This window comes from Bos mutus, chromosome 5 (genome assembly GCF_027580195.1).
Source record: "Bos mutus isolate GX-2022 chromosome 5, NWIPB_WYAK_1.1, whole genome shotgun sequence".
Taxonomy (NCBI): domain Eukaryota; kingdom Metazoa; phylum Chordata; class Mammalia; order Artiodactyla; family Bovidae; genus Bos; species Bos mutus.
The window spans coordinates 31,729,946-31,750,021 of NC_091621.1; the positions used below are offsets into that span (position 1 = coordinate 31,729,946).

The 20,076-nt window shown below is 37.5% G+C and overlaps 1 protein-coding gene across 3 annotated transcripts in view; it reads left to right on the forward strand.

The window, feature by feature from the left end:
* Nucleotides 1-1,004: 1,004 nt before the first annotated feature.
* The window catches only part of LRRK2 (leucine rich repeat kinase 2), a 210,429-nt gene continuing 191,357 nt past the window's right edge, over nucleotides 1,005-20,076 (forward strand). Inside the window, exons 1-6 of one of the 3 annotated variants that reach the window (XM_070370619.1) lie at nucleotides 1,005-1,604; nucleotides 1,894-1,979; nucleotides 6,281-6,390; nucleotides 9,784-9,872; nucleotides 12,900-13,034; nucleotides 15,229-15,363. In XM_070370619.1, coding sequence (XP_070226720.1) covers nucleotides 1,451-1,604; nucleotides 1,894-1,979; nucleotides 6,281-6,390; nucleotides 9,784-9,872; nucleotides 12,900-13,034; nucleotides 15,229-15,363 — 709 coding nt within the window. In that variant the 5' untranslated portion in view covers nucleotides 1,005-1,450. The remainder of the gene's footprint in view (nucleotides 1,605-1,893; nucleotides 1,980-6,280; nucleotides 6,391-9,783; nucleotides 9,873-12,899; nucleotides 13,035-15,228; nucleotides 15,364-20,076) is intronic. The other 2 variants (XM_070370618.1, XM_070370620.1) reach the window with 2 other exon arrangements.

Below are 20,076 nucleotides of genomic sequence, written 5' to 3' on the forward strand. Positions count from 1 at the left end.
TCTTTACCAACTGAGCTATGAGGGAAGCCCTAAGGTAAACACTGCCATGACTTGATTAAAGTGGTAGAGTATAAAGAACCTTAAGTTTGAGGTTAAGACATCTACCTGTATTTAAGTCCTGACTCAACTTCCCAACCCTGTGATACCAACAATGCTTCCCTTAGCGACCCCACTCTAAATCTCCATTTCCTCATCAGTAAAAGAAGGGTAAGTAGCTGTAATCCATTTCAAAATTGTCGTCAGAACTGGGTAACCGAAGTGAAATAGAAGGATTTAAATTGTCAAGTACTAACTTCCAGTTCAATCTTCTTCTTTGTGAATGACTTCACCCGTATTCCAGGACAGATCTGAAGGCAATAGGTCATCTCTGTCCAGCCTTGTCTTTCTTTTTCTTGCTCAGGCTTCTCTTCTTGAAAAATACATTACTATAATACTTTTTTCAAACACTGTAGTAATTTTGAATATCAACAGAACAACGTTTAGGTTTGTATCTGTCACCTGTTCATATCATTTACCACGTGTTTGTTTCTCTCTAGTTTTAATTGCAATGAGAATCCATTACTTTTTGGTGTGCCCCAATTTTCAGAATCTTATCTAGTGCAAACTCAAATTTTCAAAAGCTAATTTTCGTGGCCTTTTGGCCAACAGAGCCTCAGTTAACAGGAAAATGTCTTTATTTCCTTTCCTACAAACAAGTCGTAGCAACCATAGAAAAGCACATTTTGGTTGCTTAACTATGTCCATCCTCGGGGGGAAAATTCCTCATCTCCCAATAGGGGGAACTCCAAAGAGAACGTTTTCCTAAAAGGGGCCAACTGGGCGGCGTTCTCTTTTCCCAAGGCCCCGATTTCTATTCTTGGATCTGGAGATCTGCGGCGGCTTTTTTCTTCTTCCTAGTTCCCAGAGGTTCCGCGGGCTGCAGGAGACCAGGCTGGCGGGTCAGGGGGTGGCCCGGGATGAGGACCACACGCCTCCTCGGCCTCTGAAGTGCCCGGGGCCTGGGCAATTAGGCGGAGTCCGCTGAGTCGGTTTCTTCCTGCGCGACTCCCGGCCCCTCCACCCGGGCGGGCGGGATCCGGTCCCGGGAGGCTGCGCCCGCCCAGGGTCTCGACTCGGCCGCGCGGGGGACACGGGCGCGGCCTCACTCGGGCCGGGCCGCTCTCGCTAGTCCTGCCCACCCGGCAAGGTTCTACGCTGGGCCACACCTCGGCCTTCTCTCCTGCAGGCTCCTGCTCGGGGTTTTGGCCTTGGGTGGGGGAGGAGGACGCTGAGGAGGAGGGCTCCGAGAGAGGGCGGGGAGCCGCCACCTTTGCATAAATAGGCGGGCGTGGGTGCTGATGCGGCTGGCTGTGAGTGCTGGCTACGGCCGGTGAGCTGGGCTCGTCTTCTTCCTTCCCGGAGCTCTCGGCCTTAGTGCAGGAGGGGCGGCCAGTTTGGAGCAGGGTCGGTCATGGCCAGTGGCAGCTGCCAGGGGTGCGAGGAGGAGGACGAGGAATCTCTGAAGAAGTTGATAGTTAGGCTGAACAATGTCCAGGAAGGAAAACAGATAGAGACGCTGGTTCAAATCCTGGAGGATATGCTGGTGTTTACTTACGCCGATCACGGTAATCTTTTGTCGGGAAACTGTTGCTTACCGCCCGCACCGCACCCCCCCCCCCCACCCCCCGCCGCTTTCCCAGGCCTTTTTAACAAACTTTCTCCTCCCAACTTTGTGGCCACACAAACCTGCACTCTTGAGAAGTCGAAAGCTCTCTACTCCTTTGGGCAGAAAAGAACCGACAATTCTAGGAAGGTCTTGCGCTCATTTCTTCTGCTTTCTCCCTCCTTTTCAGACTTAAAAGGGTGCCATGAATCGTGACTTTGCTCCTTTCCCTTAACCCCCTTCTTTTCCAGCCTCCAAGTTATTTCAAGACAAAAATGTCCACGTGCCTCTGTTGATCGTCTTGGACTCCTATATGAGAGTCGCTAGTGTGCAGCAGGTAAAAGAGTTGCTTTCATTTCGCCCATTTCCCCTTCTTTGGAAATAGGTGTTTTTCTACTGATACTTTGTACCCAGAGTTCTGGGTTATTTCTGAGATTTGTCCTGACAAACCACTGTCTGTGGTTTTAAGATGGAAGCATTGTTAAATCATTATCAAATGTTAACGGTGTAAGAGGGCCTACTCTGTGCTCCTTAATTATCATTAAGATGTAACTTTTTGACAGAATATGGATGGTGATGGGAGGGGAATAATAATGGGTTGAGGTTTGGTTTCTTTCATTGGCTAGATGTGTTCGTAAGTGTTTAAATGAAATTATTCTAAGATTCTTCCCAATGTACAGCATGTTCTAGAGATGACATCATTGTGAATAGTTTGGGAAAGAGGAATAATGAACAATAATAGAATTAATAATTAATTAATTGAAGTTACTGGCAAACTCTCATAGGTTTAAGGTTTTCTTTTTTAAACTTGAAGACAGATTTCTAGCCTTCTTTAGTTGTAGTACACCTTGTATTATCTTAAGAGAGTAATGTTTTAGGATTCCCTTGTAAGTTTAAATCTGTACTTCTCAACTGTTTTCATATAAAATGAATGTAAAAGTGAACCTTTTAGAACCTGTATCATAGGAAACCCAGAAATTTGTTAAATATCTCAGATATATTTGAAAAGGAGCCTTAAGATGAAAATTACGTCAAAACAAAATTACTGCTTAAGGTTAACTTCCTTTGTAGATTTTGAGATTTAGGGAACTGACATAAGTTTTCTCATTTGCATGTTAGATTCTAAACGGAAAGAGAATTGAACTTTGAACTCTATCTAGGTGCAGTGTTTCTTAATATCTACTTGAGAGGCTAGACCTATGTAAGAATTATCTGAATCTCTGTCTGTATCAATTATCTTATGCTTAATCTCTGTGTCCAGCTATGTCTAGCTTGGGTGAACCATATACCTAGCTTTTATATGAAGATCTATATATGTGAGATAAACGGGTACTTTTATTTTTCTTCAACTGAAGTATATCCCATCTGACTATTGATTTTCAGGCTGTTAGTAAATAAGATCAAGAAAAAAATGGAGGCATGATAAAGACACTATTCTTTTAACACCCAGTGTCTGAAATTTTGCCTATGAAACATGATTCACTCTCCCGCACTGGCCTTTTGTGCTTGCTGCTCTCCACCCACATCATCCTTCTTACTTGCCTCTGCTTTGGTGTTCAAAATTGCCTTGTTTGTCACACTCCATTCTTGGATTCTGTTTTTGGTAGAGTCTCCTCTGCCAGGTACAACTCTGAACAGCTGGGCCCTGGGTAGGCTTGGTCTGCAGAGGAGGTAGTGCTAGACTTGAGAATCCAAGGGAGTCTGCAACATACCCACCTCCTAATTTTTCTTCATTTTAGAAACTGCCAGAGCCCAGACATGTTTGTTTGGGGTAGTTATGAATGTCATTCAATATCCTTGCCCAGTAGGTACCAAAGACAGAGTATGTAAGAAAATCAGGAATTGTCTTTTGATTTGGTGATTTAATGGAATAGAATTACTAGTTGCAGCGCAGTATATTAACCTGCAAAAGGCATTATGTTTGTGTAGTTATCATTTGATTCTTGATGAAATCTGCTTCCCTTTCAGAAATCTCACTGAATATTTTTTTCTCAGAGTAAATAGCTCATTTAGGACCACAGAGCAAGTAACAGAGTCAGAACTCAAGTTTCACACACCTTCAAAATCTTTTTTCATAATACAATAGGTGCTGAATTCACAAGCTTTTTGTATAACTAAAGAGTATAGTGGTTTGGTACAAATATTGTGGCCATGCTATGCCTACTGACGTTATTGATTTAAATTATCATTGATCTTATCAAAGGGATGTTTTAATACTCAAAAGAAAATATTGTCTTCTTCAAATTTATGCATATTACTGGTAAAAAGCTTTATACATTTGAATCAGCTGAAAGTACTGAAATAAAAGCACTTGATGAATTTAGGGAATTAAATTACCCTTCAAAAATAAACATCAAGGTTTGTTTTTAGAATTTAACATGACATTCCTGACTCTGAATTTTTATTTTCAATGTCTTTTCATACTTTATTAGTTCTCCTTAATAATCACAGTCTTTAGACAGTTGATACTTAGGCTATTTGTCTTACAAATTTCTTTTCCTGCAAATCATCTGAACATTTCTCTGTGTTCTTCAGTTTTACATTACTTTATTCACACAGTTTCCATCTTTGATGTGAGTGAAATATATGCAAGTGACTAAAATTTTCTTTAAACCCTAGATGTTTCCCATTGTGCATTAATTAGATAACTTGAGTTTACAGAATAATTATAATGAAGTGAAACTACCAATTGTATTACGACTGTCCAAGATGGGAGGTTTCTCTTTTTGAAAGATAAGCTTTTAATTGAATACATTAATGGATCATTTGTTACCTCCACTTTGCAGCTAGCGATTCTATTTAATCATAGAAGCTCAGTTACTTCAGTCTTTTTGCAAAGCAATTTTACTGATGCTGCTATTTCACCAACCAAAGCAAAACAGGGTTTTTCCTTGAGTCAGCCATGCAGGTGCAGAGATGAGTATAGCATCCTGTGTGATTTATGATTTATTTCCCTCCAGAAACTGTTCCAAATGTTACTTTTGAAATACTTAGTTGAAAAAATCTTGATATATTTTATGAAAGCACAGAAATAGCCAGTTTCTATGGCATCTGGATTGTCAATATCTGTTCGGCTTACGTGGAGGAGGATGTCTACTCAAATATAGGTAAAAATAGCTGTCAAAAATTGCTTCCTTTTCAAGGAATTTGAAATTGTGTAAGAGCAAGTAATGACAGAGTAAAGCAATTCATGCTTAATCCAGAAAAGATCTGGAAATAGTATTTGTAAATAACTCTTGTATAAACACTTTTATCATATTAAATACCCCTTGTTTATTCCTGTAAACAATTAGGAAATGTGTGCCATTATTCCTCTTCAGATGCATAGAAATTTCTCCCCTGGTCATCCAACTCTGTGCCACTCAGCTCCAATTCACACATTCAGTCACATTTAGCAATGGACCCCTCTCTGGCAGCCTGAGGACTATTTAGAATCTTACTTCTCTTCCTCACAGCTCATCAGTTTTAGAAGTTTCCCTTGCACTGTTTTAAGTGAACAAATTTGTAGTTCTTTTGAAATCTGACTCAAATCACACTTTTTCTGTATTATTTTCTTCCCTGAGCAACTCTAGCTGACAGTGAATCCAGCTTTCAAAATTCATATTATATTGGTATTTATCACACATCATGGTTAGGCACTTCTCCATGAATCTGTAGAACTGAATATCTATGCATATTCTTTTTTTGACCATATCAAGTGTAGTTTTGTAACAAAGTAAAAAGAATTGAAGAGTCCTTATATTTGGAGAGAAATATATGGCAGGAAGAGTGAGTTAATTAAAGTATCATTAATATTTAAAAATGTATGTTTTAGAAGTAAAGAGCAACTTACTCAATCTGGCATCACTTGTATAAGTGAAGTGAATGAAGGTATATTTAAAATGCATCAGTAAAATCATAATTCATTTGGAAATATGAAAGACTTAAAGGACATTTGTGATGTCTCGACCTCATCAACCCATATTTAGGTACACTGAAGAAGTCTAGAGGAGTCCATTGAAAAGTTCTGCCTGCTCTCCATCTCATAGTGCCTTTCTCTTCTTCCTGTGAAAGACGTTACACTGTCATCAGACAGTGCTGCTTCTCTTGCCATTTGTCCTAGCTTTATTATCTGGGGAGCCGTCTTTCCTGATAATTTACACTTGGCCGTCAAAATCTCTGGCTTTTCCTAATCTTCCATTCCAAACTACTTCATTTCTTCTTTTAGTTAAAATCCTAAATATCTAAAATAAATTCTGTCAGGTGGATGTGCCTTAAAAAGTACAAAGCCCTGAGATCAGCCTTTCCTGTACGTCATAGTCTTGGTATGTCCTCTAAAACTATTTTTTAAGTTTTATTTTATTGCTTTTTATTTAGACAATAAGCAATTTGTTTCCTTTATCATTCAGAAATATTACTTTTTGTATGCCCTTTCAGTAGATTTTTGGAGAAAGATGTTTTCTAATTGTATGACTTGCTTTTTGAGTATAATTTTGTTATACTCCTTTTTAGTATAATTTTGAATATAAGTTTGTTTTAAAATAACTATTTTAAAATAATAGTCACCTAGTCTATTAAGAATGAAGAGATTCTTTGACTAAATATGTTCAATATATGTGTGTTTGTTTTAAAATGTGAATATTTGTTTCTTATTTTTAGGTGGGTTGGTCACTTTTATGCAAATTAATAGAAATCTGTCCAAATACAATGCAAAGCTTAATGGGACCCCATGATATTGGACATGATTGGGAAGTCCTTGGGGTTCACCAGTAAGTATGTAAAAATATACTGCACTAAATATCTGTATGACAGCCCTTTTCTTGATACACTGTATTTGCAATTCAAGCCAAACTGATAAAAATCCTTTAAAATACATGTAGTTTTCCTTGAATCAATGATTTACATTTATAGAGAGCTTATTTGAGGTAAAATGTTAGATGTTGTTATTTTAATATAATAATAGTTATACAATTGATTAAATTGTAGATTGTTGATGAATGCTTATGAATTCAAGCGAATAATAGATTTCTTTCTTTCTTTCTTTTTTTTTTTTTTTACTTTTTAATAGTAGAATTGACACAAAACACTGGCCTCCCAGGTGGCGCTAGTGGTAAAGAACCCTACCACCAATACAGGAGACTGAAGAGACTTGGGTTCAGTCCTTGGGTTGGGATGATCCCCTGGAGGAGGGCACAGCAACCCACTCCAGTATTCTTGCCTGGAGAGTCCCACGGACAGAGGAGCCTGGTGGCTACAGTCCATAGGGTTGCACCAAGCAGGACATGACTGAAGCGACTTAGCACACGCACAGGACACAAACCACTACTTCTTCAAAACAAACATATGGAAACTAAAATGTTCTCTGCTGCTGCTGCTGCTGCTGCTAAGTCTCTTCAGTTGTGTCCAACTCTGTGCGACCCCATAGACGGCAGCCCACCAGGCTCCCCCGTCCCTGGGATTCTCCAGGCAAGAACACTGGAGTGGGTTGCCATTTCCTTCTCCAATGTATGAAAGTGAAAAGTGAAAGTGAAGTTGCTCAGTCGCACCCGACTCTTAGCGACCCCATGGACTGCAGCCCACCAGGCTCCTCCGTCCATGGGATTTTCCACGCAATTTAGAAATGTATGCTTTACTGTCTTTAAAAAGCACATTTATGTATATTCATATGTATATATTTAATGAGCTTAAATGCAGCTTTCAAAATGAAGGAAAAAGAGGAAATTATCTTTCAGCACATCTGCAGCCAAATCTTGATAGCTATTTACTAGCTATGTTATTGCAGTTTTCAACACAATGACTTCGAAACTACTTCTTTAGCCATAATTAGTTAAGAAAATTTTTTCTGTGTTTCCAGGAAAATCCTTTTTGGATAACTTTGGATAACTGTTGGATAACTTTTTTGTTTCTTGACATTTAATAAAATATCTTCTGTCATCAAGTTTAGGTGTTCTTTATACTTAATGTGACTTTTCTTTACCTCAGAAAAGTGAATACTTTAATTTCCAAAGATATATTGCTGTGGAGAACATAATTAATGCAAAACTAAATTTTACATCTCTATTAGTTTTAACCGTGGCTGCAAGTGTAGACAAATAAGAGCTGTTTGTTCATAGGCGAGTACACCTATGCTTGTGTATTTTTCCATCTTTGATAAATATGAGTTGCTGTTTTTCAGATTCTAGCATTAAAGAGTGTGCTTTGCAAAGAGACTGTTTACAATTAATAGATATTCTCATCTCCAAACTAATCCCTGAAATTCTATGTCAATAATAAAGAATACAACATTTATTTATTTATTTATTTTTTGGTGAGCAAGGCCCGCACTTTATTTTCCAAAGTAGTTTTTATACCTTAAGTTATGCATAGAGGGCACCCCACTCCAGTACTTTTGCCTGGAAAATCCCACGGATGGAGGAGCCTGGCGGGCTACAGTCCATGGGGTCGCTAAGAGTCGGACACGACTGAGCGACTTCACTTTCACTTTTCACTTTCATGCATTGGAGAAGGAAATGGCAACCCACTCCAGTGTTCTTGCCTGGAGAATCCCAGGGACGGGGGAGCCTGGTGGGCTGCCGTCTATGGGGTCGCACAGAGTTGGACACGACTGAAGCGACTTAGCAGCAGCAGCAGCAGCAGCAGAGGATAATGGGGGAAGGGGTATAGTCATGCAAGGTCAGCAGTCCTTGATCCTTATCGAAGCCAGGCTTTATTTCTGCACACTTATCATATGCAAAAGTTTTAGGTGATTTACATCAACTTCTGGCCAGGAGGGCTGTTAACATTTTATGACCCTTTCTTCAGAAAACTTATTTTTCTCTAAAGGTGATTGTTCTAAAGTCAGGTGCCACCCTCCAAAAGCATTAGATAAAGTTGCATTCCTATAGGGCAAAAGTGTGATGGGCTATAACAAGAAAAGTATTAACTCAAGGGAATACAGCATTTAATGAAGAATTAGGCATAATATGCCTGCAATTAATAGTTATAATGTTATGTGTCCCTTGGTTTGGATGAGAATTTCCAAAATCCCCAAAGGTTTGTAATCTGTAACTTTAGGGAGACTTGGAAAACATACTTAGTCATATTTTAGTACAAACTGAATGTTCCAGTTAACTTACGTGAATGTTTCTGCAGGAAGTTTCTTTTCATTCATTTATTTGCTCACTCATCATTTATTCATCTTCGGTTCATCGGGTATTTATTACACCCCTCCTTTAGGCCAGAAGTAGTGTGAACAATATAGACACACTCTTCTCTATAGTGGAGTATATTAGATCATTTCCAGCCAATAGTTATTGTGAAACATATCTCCTGGTATTCAAGGACTTTTCCTCCCTAAAGGCTTACAGTACTAAAGGCGAAATCTCTTGTGTGGTAATGAAGTCAGGAATAGTGGGAATGATTCAAGAAGAGGTAGGGGCAGTGTAGGTAGGAGGAGAATTAACAGAGTTGAAGGAGTCTCTCAATTCCTTACCTCATCGCTAGAGACCATGTGCCGAGTTTCTTGAATCTAAGTGAAGCCATGGAAGCTCTATTTTCTAACAATAGAAAGCCAAGCAGCACTAGGTAGGAATAAACTATAGATTGTATTTTTAAAATTAGTCAGCCCTGAGTAGAAATAGACTACAGCCTGTATATTTTAAAATTAATAACTCAGGGGCTCAAATCAAATGTATTTGAACTGACAATATTACTGATATACTAGGTTCACTTTCTATAATATCAATTTCTCTTTTAAAAATAATAAAAAGTGAATAATATAAATATTCAAATGGTTTTTAATTTTTGTATACAAGCTAACATTTTAATTACATCTCTATAATTTAATACATAAATATGTGTCACATAATATTCACAAGTTTGTATCACATATAAAATGACTAATCCCTTAGTACATTTAGTTCTGTATTATTTTGAATATAGAATTGAGTGAAATAGTTAATAATTGAAAAATATTTTGAGGAAAAAGTTATAACTTTTCTGTTGAGACTCATAATTCCCTGTTAATCATTGTAAGCCTGGCTCAGGTTTATAGGGAAAAAAACACACTAGCTTCAATATAGGGAATGAAGTGCAATGAGATAAATAACAATGTAGATGAGTAAGAGACAATATCTAAAAGAATAAACATCTAGGATGATCTTGATTTTTGTTTTTAATTACAGATTGATTCTTAAAATGCTAACAGTTCATAATGCCAGTGTCAACCTGACAACAGTTGGATTGAAGGCCTTAGATCTTCTCCTAACTTCAGGTAGTATATATACACCCATATTTCTAATGTTGACACAAGTTAAAAAATAATTTAAACCATTTACTGAATATATTTTAACTTTTTTAAAAAATATAATATTATAACCTCAATATTGATGATTTCCAAAATTCTGTGTATCCATTTTCCTTTTCTCTCCTTATCTCTTTTCTCTAAACTTTTTCTCTCAAAAATACCACCCAACATATTGGCCTTAAACATCACCTTGTATATTATTCCCAAATTTAATTTCTGTCCTCAGCTTTGCTCCTCTGATCTGGTCCCGCATCTCATATTCCCATTAGTTTGTTAGCCATACGTGTCCTGTCATGAGTATTTGTTCTCCATTATATCTCTAATGTACTTTCTATAAAACATGTAGAGTATGACAATAGTAATATGTCATAATAAAAATATATAGCCTTTCTTCTTTTGTGCTTGCTAAATGCTAGGTTTAACATGTAAAATACTTCATATGCTTTTAAAAACATAATCCTCAAAACATCCCTTGAGTGAACCCTGAAACCAGAGAGATTGCCTCAGCAAAAAGCAGTAGAAACAGGTTCTTATTTCACATGTCAGGTTCTTTTCCTGAGTAAACTTCTGCTTGAAGGATAATGGACCTGGAAACAAAGAGTTGCTCTGGTGCAATCGTTGTGATCATTGCTGTGCTGGACACTTGCTGTGATGTAAGATTCTAAGAAGAAAGACTGCTTACAGGGAAGCTAATCAGAAAGGATAGGGAGGCTTTCCTTCAACGTGTGAAGGGTACTTGAGGTCAAGAGAACAGCATTTGCAACATTGCAGAGGTCTAGGAGGAGAGCATGAGAGGAGCTGGAAGTGTGGGTGGTAAGATTTTAAATGCTTTCATAATCCCTGCCAAGTGATGAAGGCCCATTAGGAGAAAGAAAAAGGAAGACAGAGGGTGAAGATCAGAGAATAAAAGAAGAGGGATAGGAAAGGTCTGAAGGTCCTCACCACTTCACCAGAGCCTTTTATTACAATATGTAATAGAATTTGCTAACTAGTCTTGGCGGTTTAGTTGCCAAGTTTTGTCCAACTCTTGTGACCCCATGGACTGTAGCCCACCAGGCACCTATGTCCATGGGATTCTCCAGGCAAGAATAGTGGAGTGGTTTGTCATTTCCTCCTCCAAACTAGTCTTAATCATGATTTATCTTAAACTCATCCTTGGGAGTCTTTTTTGGGAGTGTGTGAAGATTTATTCTGCATTTGGCGATGGACAGGTGGTTTATGAATTTGAAAAATCTCGCAATATGAATATGTTGAGATTAGCAGCATGCAGACAGTTAAGAAATTTGATATGTGTTTTGCAAAAGACTAGTTAATTTCTTCCCTATACCATTGAGAATTTTGAGTTTTTAGGGAAGTTTGTAAAGTGTTTTAGAGTTCATTTCAGATACTTTATTAGAGGCTAATTTATGAATCACTTTTTGTTTGGCTTATTTGTTAACTGATGCGATAGTTATTGGGCACTTACTGCTACGCTGGCTACTAGAGAACTCTCAGACAGCTGAGGCAGAGTTCCTGCAATGAAGAAGTTCACAGTCTAGCAGCATTGTCTAATACAGCTTTTTGCAATGAAGGAAATACTGTACATGTTTAAAATCATGGCTCATAGCCGTATGTGGTGGTTGAACTTGGGAAATGTGAGGAGCTAAATTTTAATTTTATTTAATTTTACTTAATTTAAATTTGAGTTTAAGTAGCCTCATGCGATTAGTGGCTACAGAATTGAACAGCCCAACAAAGAGATAAAAAGCATTTAAAGAGATAATTTCAGTTTAATAAGAAAAGTACCATAACAGAAATAGGAAGAAAACTACCATAGGAACACAGAGAGAAGCTCGGCTTATTTGTGGGATTTAAGGGCATGTCCGTGACCTGTCTAAATTTTAATCCAGCTCTGACTCTTGTTTGTTCACTTTGGGCAGAGTTACTGGGTCACTTCTGTGGTTGTTTTCTCATCTCTGACATGAGGATTGCATCTGTCTCGTGGGGCTGTGGTGATTTACACATGTTAGAGTGAACTGTCAGTGCTTCAACCTAAGTCTGATGTGTTATGTGCTGTACACGTGTATGCTATGACTACCCCTCCTACAGTTTTTATTGACTGAATAGGTGCTGTTTATGTTATGCCTTGAATTAAGGTAGCATTATATTTGGTGTAGAAAAGGGCAAGGGCATTCCACTCAGCTAGTGCAAATGCAAAAATTTATATCAAAGGAAATGTGTTTGTGATGAGCAGAGAGCTTAGCGTGTTTGGAGTCAGTAGTTCAGGGAGGGACATGAGGCTGATGAGATACATGTAATCTGTGAAGTGTCTCGTTTGTCAGATTGAGGAGTATGAGAATGTCTTAGAAGACTTCAAAGGGAATTATAGATCACATTTATGTTATAGAAATATAGTGCAGGGGATCAACTAGTTAGGTAGGAGTTTGCACCAAGCAGAGCAGTTAAGCAATTGTGTTTGCATTCTAGGTGAGAGGGGATGGGGTCCAGAACAAAATAGAAATGGAGGGGCCTAGTTCAAAAGGACTTTTTGAAATATTTAGAGGTTAGACTTGAAGGACTTAGTATGAGTTGATTCTTTGGTTGGGCAGAATGAGAAGAGGGAGAATGAAAGAAGGAAGATGACTTAAATTTCCCTGGTAACTATTGGATCCAAGGTGGTATCATTGATGAAGAGATGCAATTGGAGTAGGTGAGGTTTGGGGTGGCCATGGAGCATTCAGATGATGTTGTTTAAGAGGCAGAAATATTTCAGGAGTTTGGGGCAAGAGGTCTTGGTAATGGTCATTGATTGGGAATCATAAAGTTATAGGAAAGTGTACTAGGGATTTATCTCATTTAGAAAGACCATAGATCTTGATAGGGCTAACAGCTGGGGCAATTAATTGGTTCATCAAAAAGAGAAGTTCACAAACCATCATAGCCCTCATGTAAAAATTAAGACATTAAATGTTAAAGCAGCTATTTACTTGGAGCTTATTATTCTCTTCAAAATAGGTAAAATCACTTTGCTGATATTGGATGAAGAAAGTGATATTTTCTTGTTAATCTTCGATGCCATGCGCACATTTTCAGCCAGTGATGAAGTCCAGAAACTTGGATGTAAAGTTTTACATGTGCTGTTTGAGAGAGGTATTTAAAAATGTCAAACTCTTTATATTGATATTTATATAAGAAAAAAGGGTTTATAAGGATTTATAGTAGGAAAAGTAGGATTAATTATCATGATAAGAAGATATTTAAAACTATACTATTTATTAAAATTTGAGTTGTCAGTGAAGGATAGATAATGGAGTTAATTCAGAAATATTGCTTGTTTTTTACAGAATAAATTTCATTCATGGATTATAAATTATGTAATTGTAGTAAACTTTCTTCCATTGCTTAACAAGGCATAGGTTCACTTTGTAAACCGGATGTGTAGGAGTTAAAAAAGAAAAAAGTAAAACTATGAAGTCAAGCACAGGTTAAATTTGGGTTTATGATGTTAAGTCATCACCAGAGATTTTAGACATTGCTCAAGGCTCTGGCTAAAGAACAGAAAGTTTACAAAGTTTCCCTTAGGAATAAGACTAATATGTATTTTATCACATAACACTGAGATTGATGACAGAGATAGCCATGTAATTTTATAGTTAGTTGGAACCTTTGGTTCTTCCACTGGCTTGATGAGGAAATGGATCAGAGAAGTGAAATGAGTAACCTGCCTGAAGGCACACAGCTAGTTATCTCCATTACAGTTCATTTGACTAAGTTTTTTGAGAGCACCTTTTATGTCATTGTGAGAGCCAACAATGGTCAGGGTTTAGAATAAGAAGAACCTCGTGGGGCCTGTGTCCATACCAGTTTGCCTATTCCAGTTTCTGGCGGATCCAGGACTGGAATAGATCACCTTATACTGTTTAATTTCCTGCCTTATTCTAAGAAGACTTAAAATAGTTTATAGATATTTATAATACATTAGAAGGGAAAAATGAATGAGGAAATGGGTGAAGGGAAAACATGATGCTAGGTTAAATTTATTGCTTCAGATCCTGTATCTTTGCAGAGAGATGGACCAGAAATTCGGTACTTTGCTTTCTATCAGGCAAAGGAAAGAGGCAGAAACATTGATTACAAAGTTACTTGAAATAAAAGTAAACCCATTAATCAGAAGAAGCAATCATGGGAGACTTGGGGAAAATCCTCCTTGAGTCTCCCTGGATGAGGTGATAAAATGCGCACATTCTGTAAGGAACGCAGTGTCATTTCAGTGAAAGACTATCAAAGAGCACAGTTTGGGCCTGGGCCTCAGCTCTCTGATGAAGGGGCTTGGTGGAGGAGAGGAATGGAGGAGGTGCATGTCTCTCAGGCTATCTTCTCTAAATGTTACATCTGGCAACTAAGCTTTTGATAAGAATTGGGCAGAATAGAATTTGAGGAGTTATTGTCTTGAGAGCTTGTAATCGTCTGTGCTGCAGTTTAAGGGCACATCATTATTCATGAAAGAAGGGTTAACATAATTCTCTCCAGTGTTGTGGGATCCAAGACCTGTGAAGAGGCACCAAGGAATGTTGAAAAGAAGATCTTACTGTGATAGAAAGATCAACGCTAACAATGTGATTGTAAATGTAGACTAGAAACACTTCTGAAGTTTTGAAGAGTTTCAGGTTCCCCAGGACTTAGTGACACCTGTAAAGTGAATTTTCAAAATTTAAAACTATGCTCTGGAAACTGTTCCATAAAATGAGAAGATTTGGTGACACTCCACCTTTATTAAAAGAACCCAATCAATTTCACATTATACTACATGGACTATTGGTATAAAGTTGAACAACAGAAACTAATGTTGATCATGAAGAGTGCTGCATTTTCTAACATTTATGTCAGTGTTATTCTCAGGCCAGATAAACCAGATTTTTATACATGTTTTTGAGGTTCCCATCCAATAAAATGACTCTAAATGAAACTCACTGCTTGATCCAAAGACTAATTATGAAAATTAATGAGGACATTTGTTGAAGAAAGCTGAGTGCAGAAGAATTGATGCTTTTGAACTGTGGTGTTGGAGAAGACTCTTGAGAGTCCCTTGAACTGCAAGGAGATCCAACCAGTCCATTCTAAAGGAGATCAGTCCTGTGTGTTCTTTGGAAGGAATGATGCTAAAGCTGAAACTCCAGTACTTTGGCCACCTGATGCGAAGAGTTGACTCATTGGAAAAGACTGTGATGCTGGGAGGGGTTGGGGACAGGAGGAAAAGGGGACAACAAAAAGTAGTATATTTTTGAGTAATTAAACTTTTAAATCATGTTTCAGCTCTGTCAGTATTTTGTCTTTCATTTTTTAGTTTCAGAGGAACAACTGACTGAATTTGTTGAGAATAAAGATTATATGATATTGCTCAGTGCATTAAAAAATTTTGAAGATGAAGAGGAAATTGTGCTCCATGTACTGCACTGTTTACATTCCTTAGCAATTCCTTGTAAGTAGCCTGCATACATGGTTTCTTTTTTGAACCTGAAAATTACAATATATGTTCTTTCTGAGTGTGTTTCAAAATGTTTTTATTGGAAACCTGTAGGTGATAAAGCCATTCATTTGTTTATTCATCTGATTAATTTTTGTTTATTGATTTAGTACTGCTGCTGGCTCTGGGCTTTGTGCTGGGGAAATAGTAGCAAAAATATAAATATGTCTTGCCTTTTCTATTCCCATAGTACTGCACAAGATACAGATAAGCACAGAAGTGATTACAGAGTATTATAAGGCAAATGTTGGCAGAAGTACTTAGAGTTATGAGAACAAACAGGGAGTGAGGCAAGATCTCTCAGCAGAGTCTTGAATGATGAGGACAGCTTTGTGTGCAGAAAAATGTGAGATGAAGTAGAGCTGCAGGCAGTAACCCAAGGGTGGACATCTTAAAGTGAAAAGATCCTAGAGCAAGAAAGCGTAGAAATATCAAGAGGATAAAAGTAGCTCAGTAAGCTATATTTGTAAGTGTGTGGATGCATGTGTGTGTGAAATGCACATGCAGAGCCCTGAGCATCTGCTTGTATGCTGATTAATGGAGGTGAGGGAAGGGCTTGATAAGAATTAGTGGATGAGGCTGGAGACATAATCAGATGCTAAAAGGTCTGAAAAGTCACAGAAAGGAGTTTGAACTTTATTTTGTGATTCTTGGTTCGCATTTTGGTGATGCTTTGAAATCTAGCCACTTTTATAATAAAAAAGTACAAAAAAATTAATTTGGTCTGTATGCCACCAGTGAATGCTTCTATTACTTCAGATTTCAATTCCTTCTGTTTTATAAGTACACTTGAGCATTTTGTATTTCGTTTATTACGTATTTGGGCTTGTACAGGATTTACACATGCATTTATCTGGTAATAATTTCGTCTTCACATGTGTGAGGATTAAATCAGTTAAATAATGTTAAAAATGTAGAGTAGTACCTGATAATGTAATATAATAAGTGTGGTTAAAACTTTGACAGTATTACTACATACTTTGTATCTCATATATACATAGTAAATATATATAATAAACATATGATTTCAGACATGGAATCTTACAGATATGAGACTTCAGTAAAAACTCTTGTGAAAGAATGCTCTTTCTTAGTAATGGTTATAAAATTTTACTCATGGAAAGTTAAACTGTTAAAGTAGATGGGGCTGAACAATAATGGAAAATGGAATTTATTTATTTATTTTTAAATTAATTTATTTTAATTAGAGGCTAATTAATTTACAGTATTTTAGTGGTTTTTGCCATACATCGACATGAATCAGCCATAGGAGTACATGTGTTCCCCATCTTGAACCCTCTTCCACCCCCCTCTACACCCCATCTCTCAGGGTCGTCCCACTGGACCAGCCCTGAGCACCCTGTCTCATGCATCGAATCTGGACTGGCGATCTATTTCACATATGATAATATACATGTGTCATTGCTATTCTCTCAAATCATCCCACCCTCTCCCTCTCCCACAGAGTCCAAAAGACTGTTCTTTACACTGTGTCTCTTCTGCTGTCTTGCATATAGAGTCATCATTACCATCTTTCTAAATTCCATATATATGCATTAATATATTGTATTGGTGTTTTTCTTTCTGACTTACTTCACTCTGTATAATAGGCTCCAGTTTCATCCACCTCATTAGAACTGATTCAAATGCATTCTTTTTAATAGCTGAGTAATATTCCATTGTGTGTGTGTACCAAAACTTGCTTATCTATTTGTCTGCCGATGAACATCTAGGTTTCTTCCATGTCCTGGCTATTGAAAACAGTGCTGCGATGAACACTGAGGTACACGTGTCTCTTTCAATTTTGGTTCCTCAGTGTGTATGCCCAGCAGTGGGATTGCTGAGTCGTATAGTTCTATTTCCAGTTTTTTAAGGAATCTCCATGCTGTTTTCCATAGTGGCTGTACTAGTTTGCATTCCCACCAACAGTGTAAGAGGGTTCCCTTTTCTCTGTACCCTCTCCAGCATTTTTTGTTTGTAGACTTTTTGATAGTAGCCATTCTGACCAGCGTGAGATGGTACCTCATTGTGGTTTTGATTTGCATTTCTCTGATAATGAGTGATGTTGAGCATCTTTTCATGTATTTGTTAGCCATCTGTATGTCTTCTTTGGAGAAATGTCTATTTAGTTCTTTGGCCCATTTTTTGATTGGGTTGTTTTTTTTCTGGAATTGAGCTGCAGGAGCTGCTTGTATATTTTTGAGATTAATTCTTTGTCAGTTGCTTTGCTTGCTGTTATTTTCTCCCATTCTGAAGGCTGTCTTTTCACCTTGCTTATAGTTTCCTTTGTTGTGCAAAAGCTTTTAAGTTTAATTAGGTCCCATTTGTTTATTTTTTGCTTTTATTTCCATTACTCTGGGAGGTGGGTCATAGAGGATCCTGCTGTGATTAATGTCAGAGTGTTTTGCCTATGTTTTCCTCTAGGAGTTTTATACTTTCTGGTCTTACATTTAGACCTTTCATCCATTTTGAGTTTATTTTTGTGTATGATATTATAAAGTGTTCTAGTTTCATTCTTTTACAAGTGGTTGACCAGTTTTCCCAGCACCACTTGTTAAAGAGATTGTCTTTTCTCCATTGTATATTCTTGCCTCCTTTGTCAAAGATAAGGTGTCCATAGGTGTGTGGATTTATCTCTGGGCTTTCTATTTTGTTCCATTGATCTATATTTCTGTCTTTGTGCCAGTACCATACTGTCTTGATGACTGTAGCTTTGTAGTATAGTCTGAGGTCAGGTAAGTTGATTCCTCCTGTTCCATTCTTCTTTCTCAAGATTGCTTTGGCTTTTCAAGGTTTTTTGTATTTCAATACAAATTGTGGAATTATTTGTTGTAATTCTCTGAACAAATACCATTGGTAGCTTGATAGGGATTGCATTGAATCTACAGATTGCTTTGGGTAGTATACTCATTTTCAGTATATTGATTCTTCCGATTTATGAACATGGTATATTTCTCCATCTATTTGTGTCATCTTTGATTTCTTTCATCAGTGTTTTATAGTTTTCTATATATAGGTCTTTTGTTTCTTTAGGTAGATTTATTCCTAAGAATTTTATTCTTTTCATTGCAATGGTGAATGGAATTATTTCCTTAATTTCTCTTTGTTTTCTCATTGTTAGTGTATAAGAATGCAAGGGATTTCTGTGTGTTAATTTTATATCCTGCAACTTTACTATATTCATTGATAAGCTGTAGTAATTTTCTGGTGGAGTCTCTAGGGTTTTCTATGTATAGGATCATGTCATCTGCAAACAGAATTTTACTTCTTCTTTTCCAATCTGGATTCCTTTTATTCCTTTTTCTTCTCTAATTGCTGTGGCTAAAACTTCCAAATCTATGTTGAATAGTAGTGGTGAGAGTGGACACCCTTGTCTTCTTCCTGGCTTTAGGGGAAATGCTTTCAATTTTTCACCATTGAGGATAATATTTGCTGTGGGTTTATCATAAATGGCTTTTATTATGTTGAGGTATGTTCCTTCTATGCCTTCTTTCTGAGGGTTTTTATTATAAATGGATGTTGAATTTTGTCAAAGGCTTTCTCTGCATCTATTGAGATAATCATATGGTTTTATCTTCCAGTTTGTTAATGTGGTGTATCACATTGATTGATTTGCAGATATTAAATAATCCTTGCATCCCTGGGATAAAGCCCACTTGGTCATGCTATATGATCTTTTTAGTATGTTGTTGGATTCTGTTTGCTAGAATTTTCTTAAGGATTTTTGCGTCTATGTTCGTCAGTGATATTGGCCTGTAGTTTTCTTTTTTTGTGGCATCTTTGTCTGGTTTTGGTATTAGGGTGATGGTGGCCTCATAGAATGAGTTAGGAAGTTTACCTTCCTCTGCAACTTTCTGGAAGAGTTTGAGTAGAATAGGGGTTAGCTCTTCTCTAAATTTTTGGTAGAATTCATCTGTGAAGCCGTCTGGTCCTGGGCTTTTGTTTGCTGGAAGATTTCTGATTACACTTTCAATTTCTGTGCTTGTGATGGGTCTGTTAAGATTTTCTAGTTCTTCCTGGTTCAGTTTTGGAAAGTTTTTTGTTTTTTTTCCTCATGGTTATGTTGCTCTCTGAGAGTCCAAAACTCCCCACAGACCTGCTGGTTAGAGGGTTTCCTGGTGTTTGGAAAATTCGCCTCCTTCACGACTCCCTCACTGGGATGGGTCTCAGTCCCTAACTCTTTTGTCTCTCTTTTTATCTTTTATATTTTGTCCTACCTCCTTTTGAAGAGAGTGGGCTGCCTTTCCGGGTGCCTGGTGTCCTCCACCAGCATCCAGAAGTTGTTTTGTGGAATTTGCTTAGTGTTCAAATGATCTTTCAATGAATTTGTGGGGGAGAAAGTGGTCTCCCCACCCTATTCCTCTGCCATCATTGGACTGCGCCCGGAAAATAGAATTTAAACTTCTCTGAGTCATCTCCTACCAACAAACTGAATATATTTTTCATTTTGCCTTTCCTTGGCTATATATTTATTTGTTTTGTACTGGCTCTTTTGAAATTCATTTTTTTCCACCCACATTGACGTATCCTCACTGTAAATGGGCTGATTCATAATGAAAAGGTCAAAGAAAGTGGCAACTAAAAATACAAAAGCAAGCGTTTTAGACTACCTTTGAATCTAGAGCAAATCATATCTACGGTTCTGAGTAAAAGCAGGTAATTGTTTTA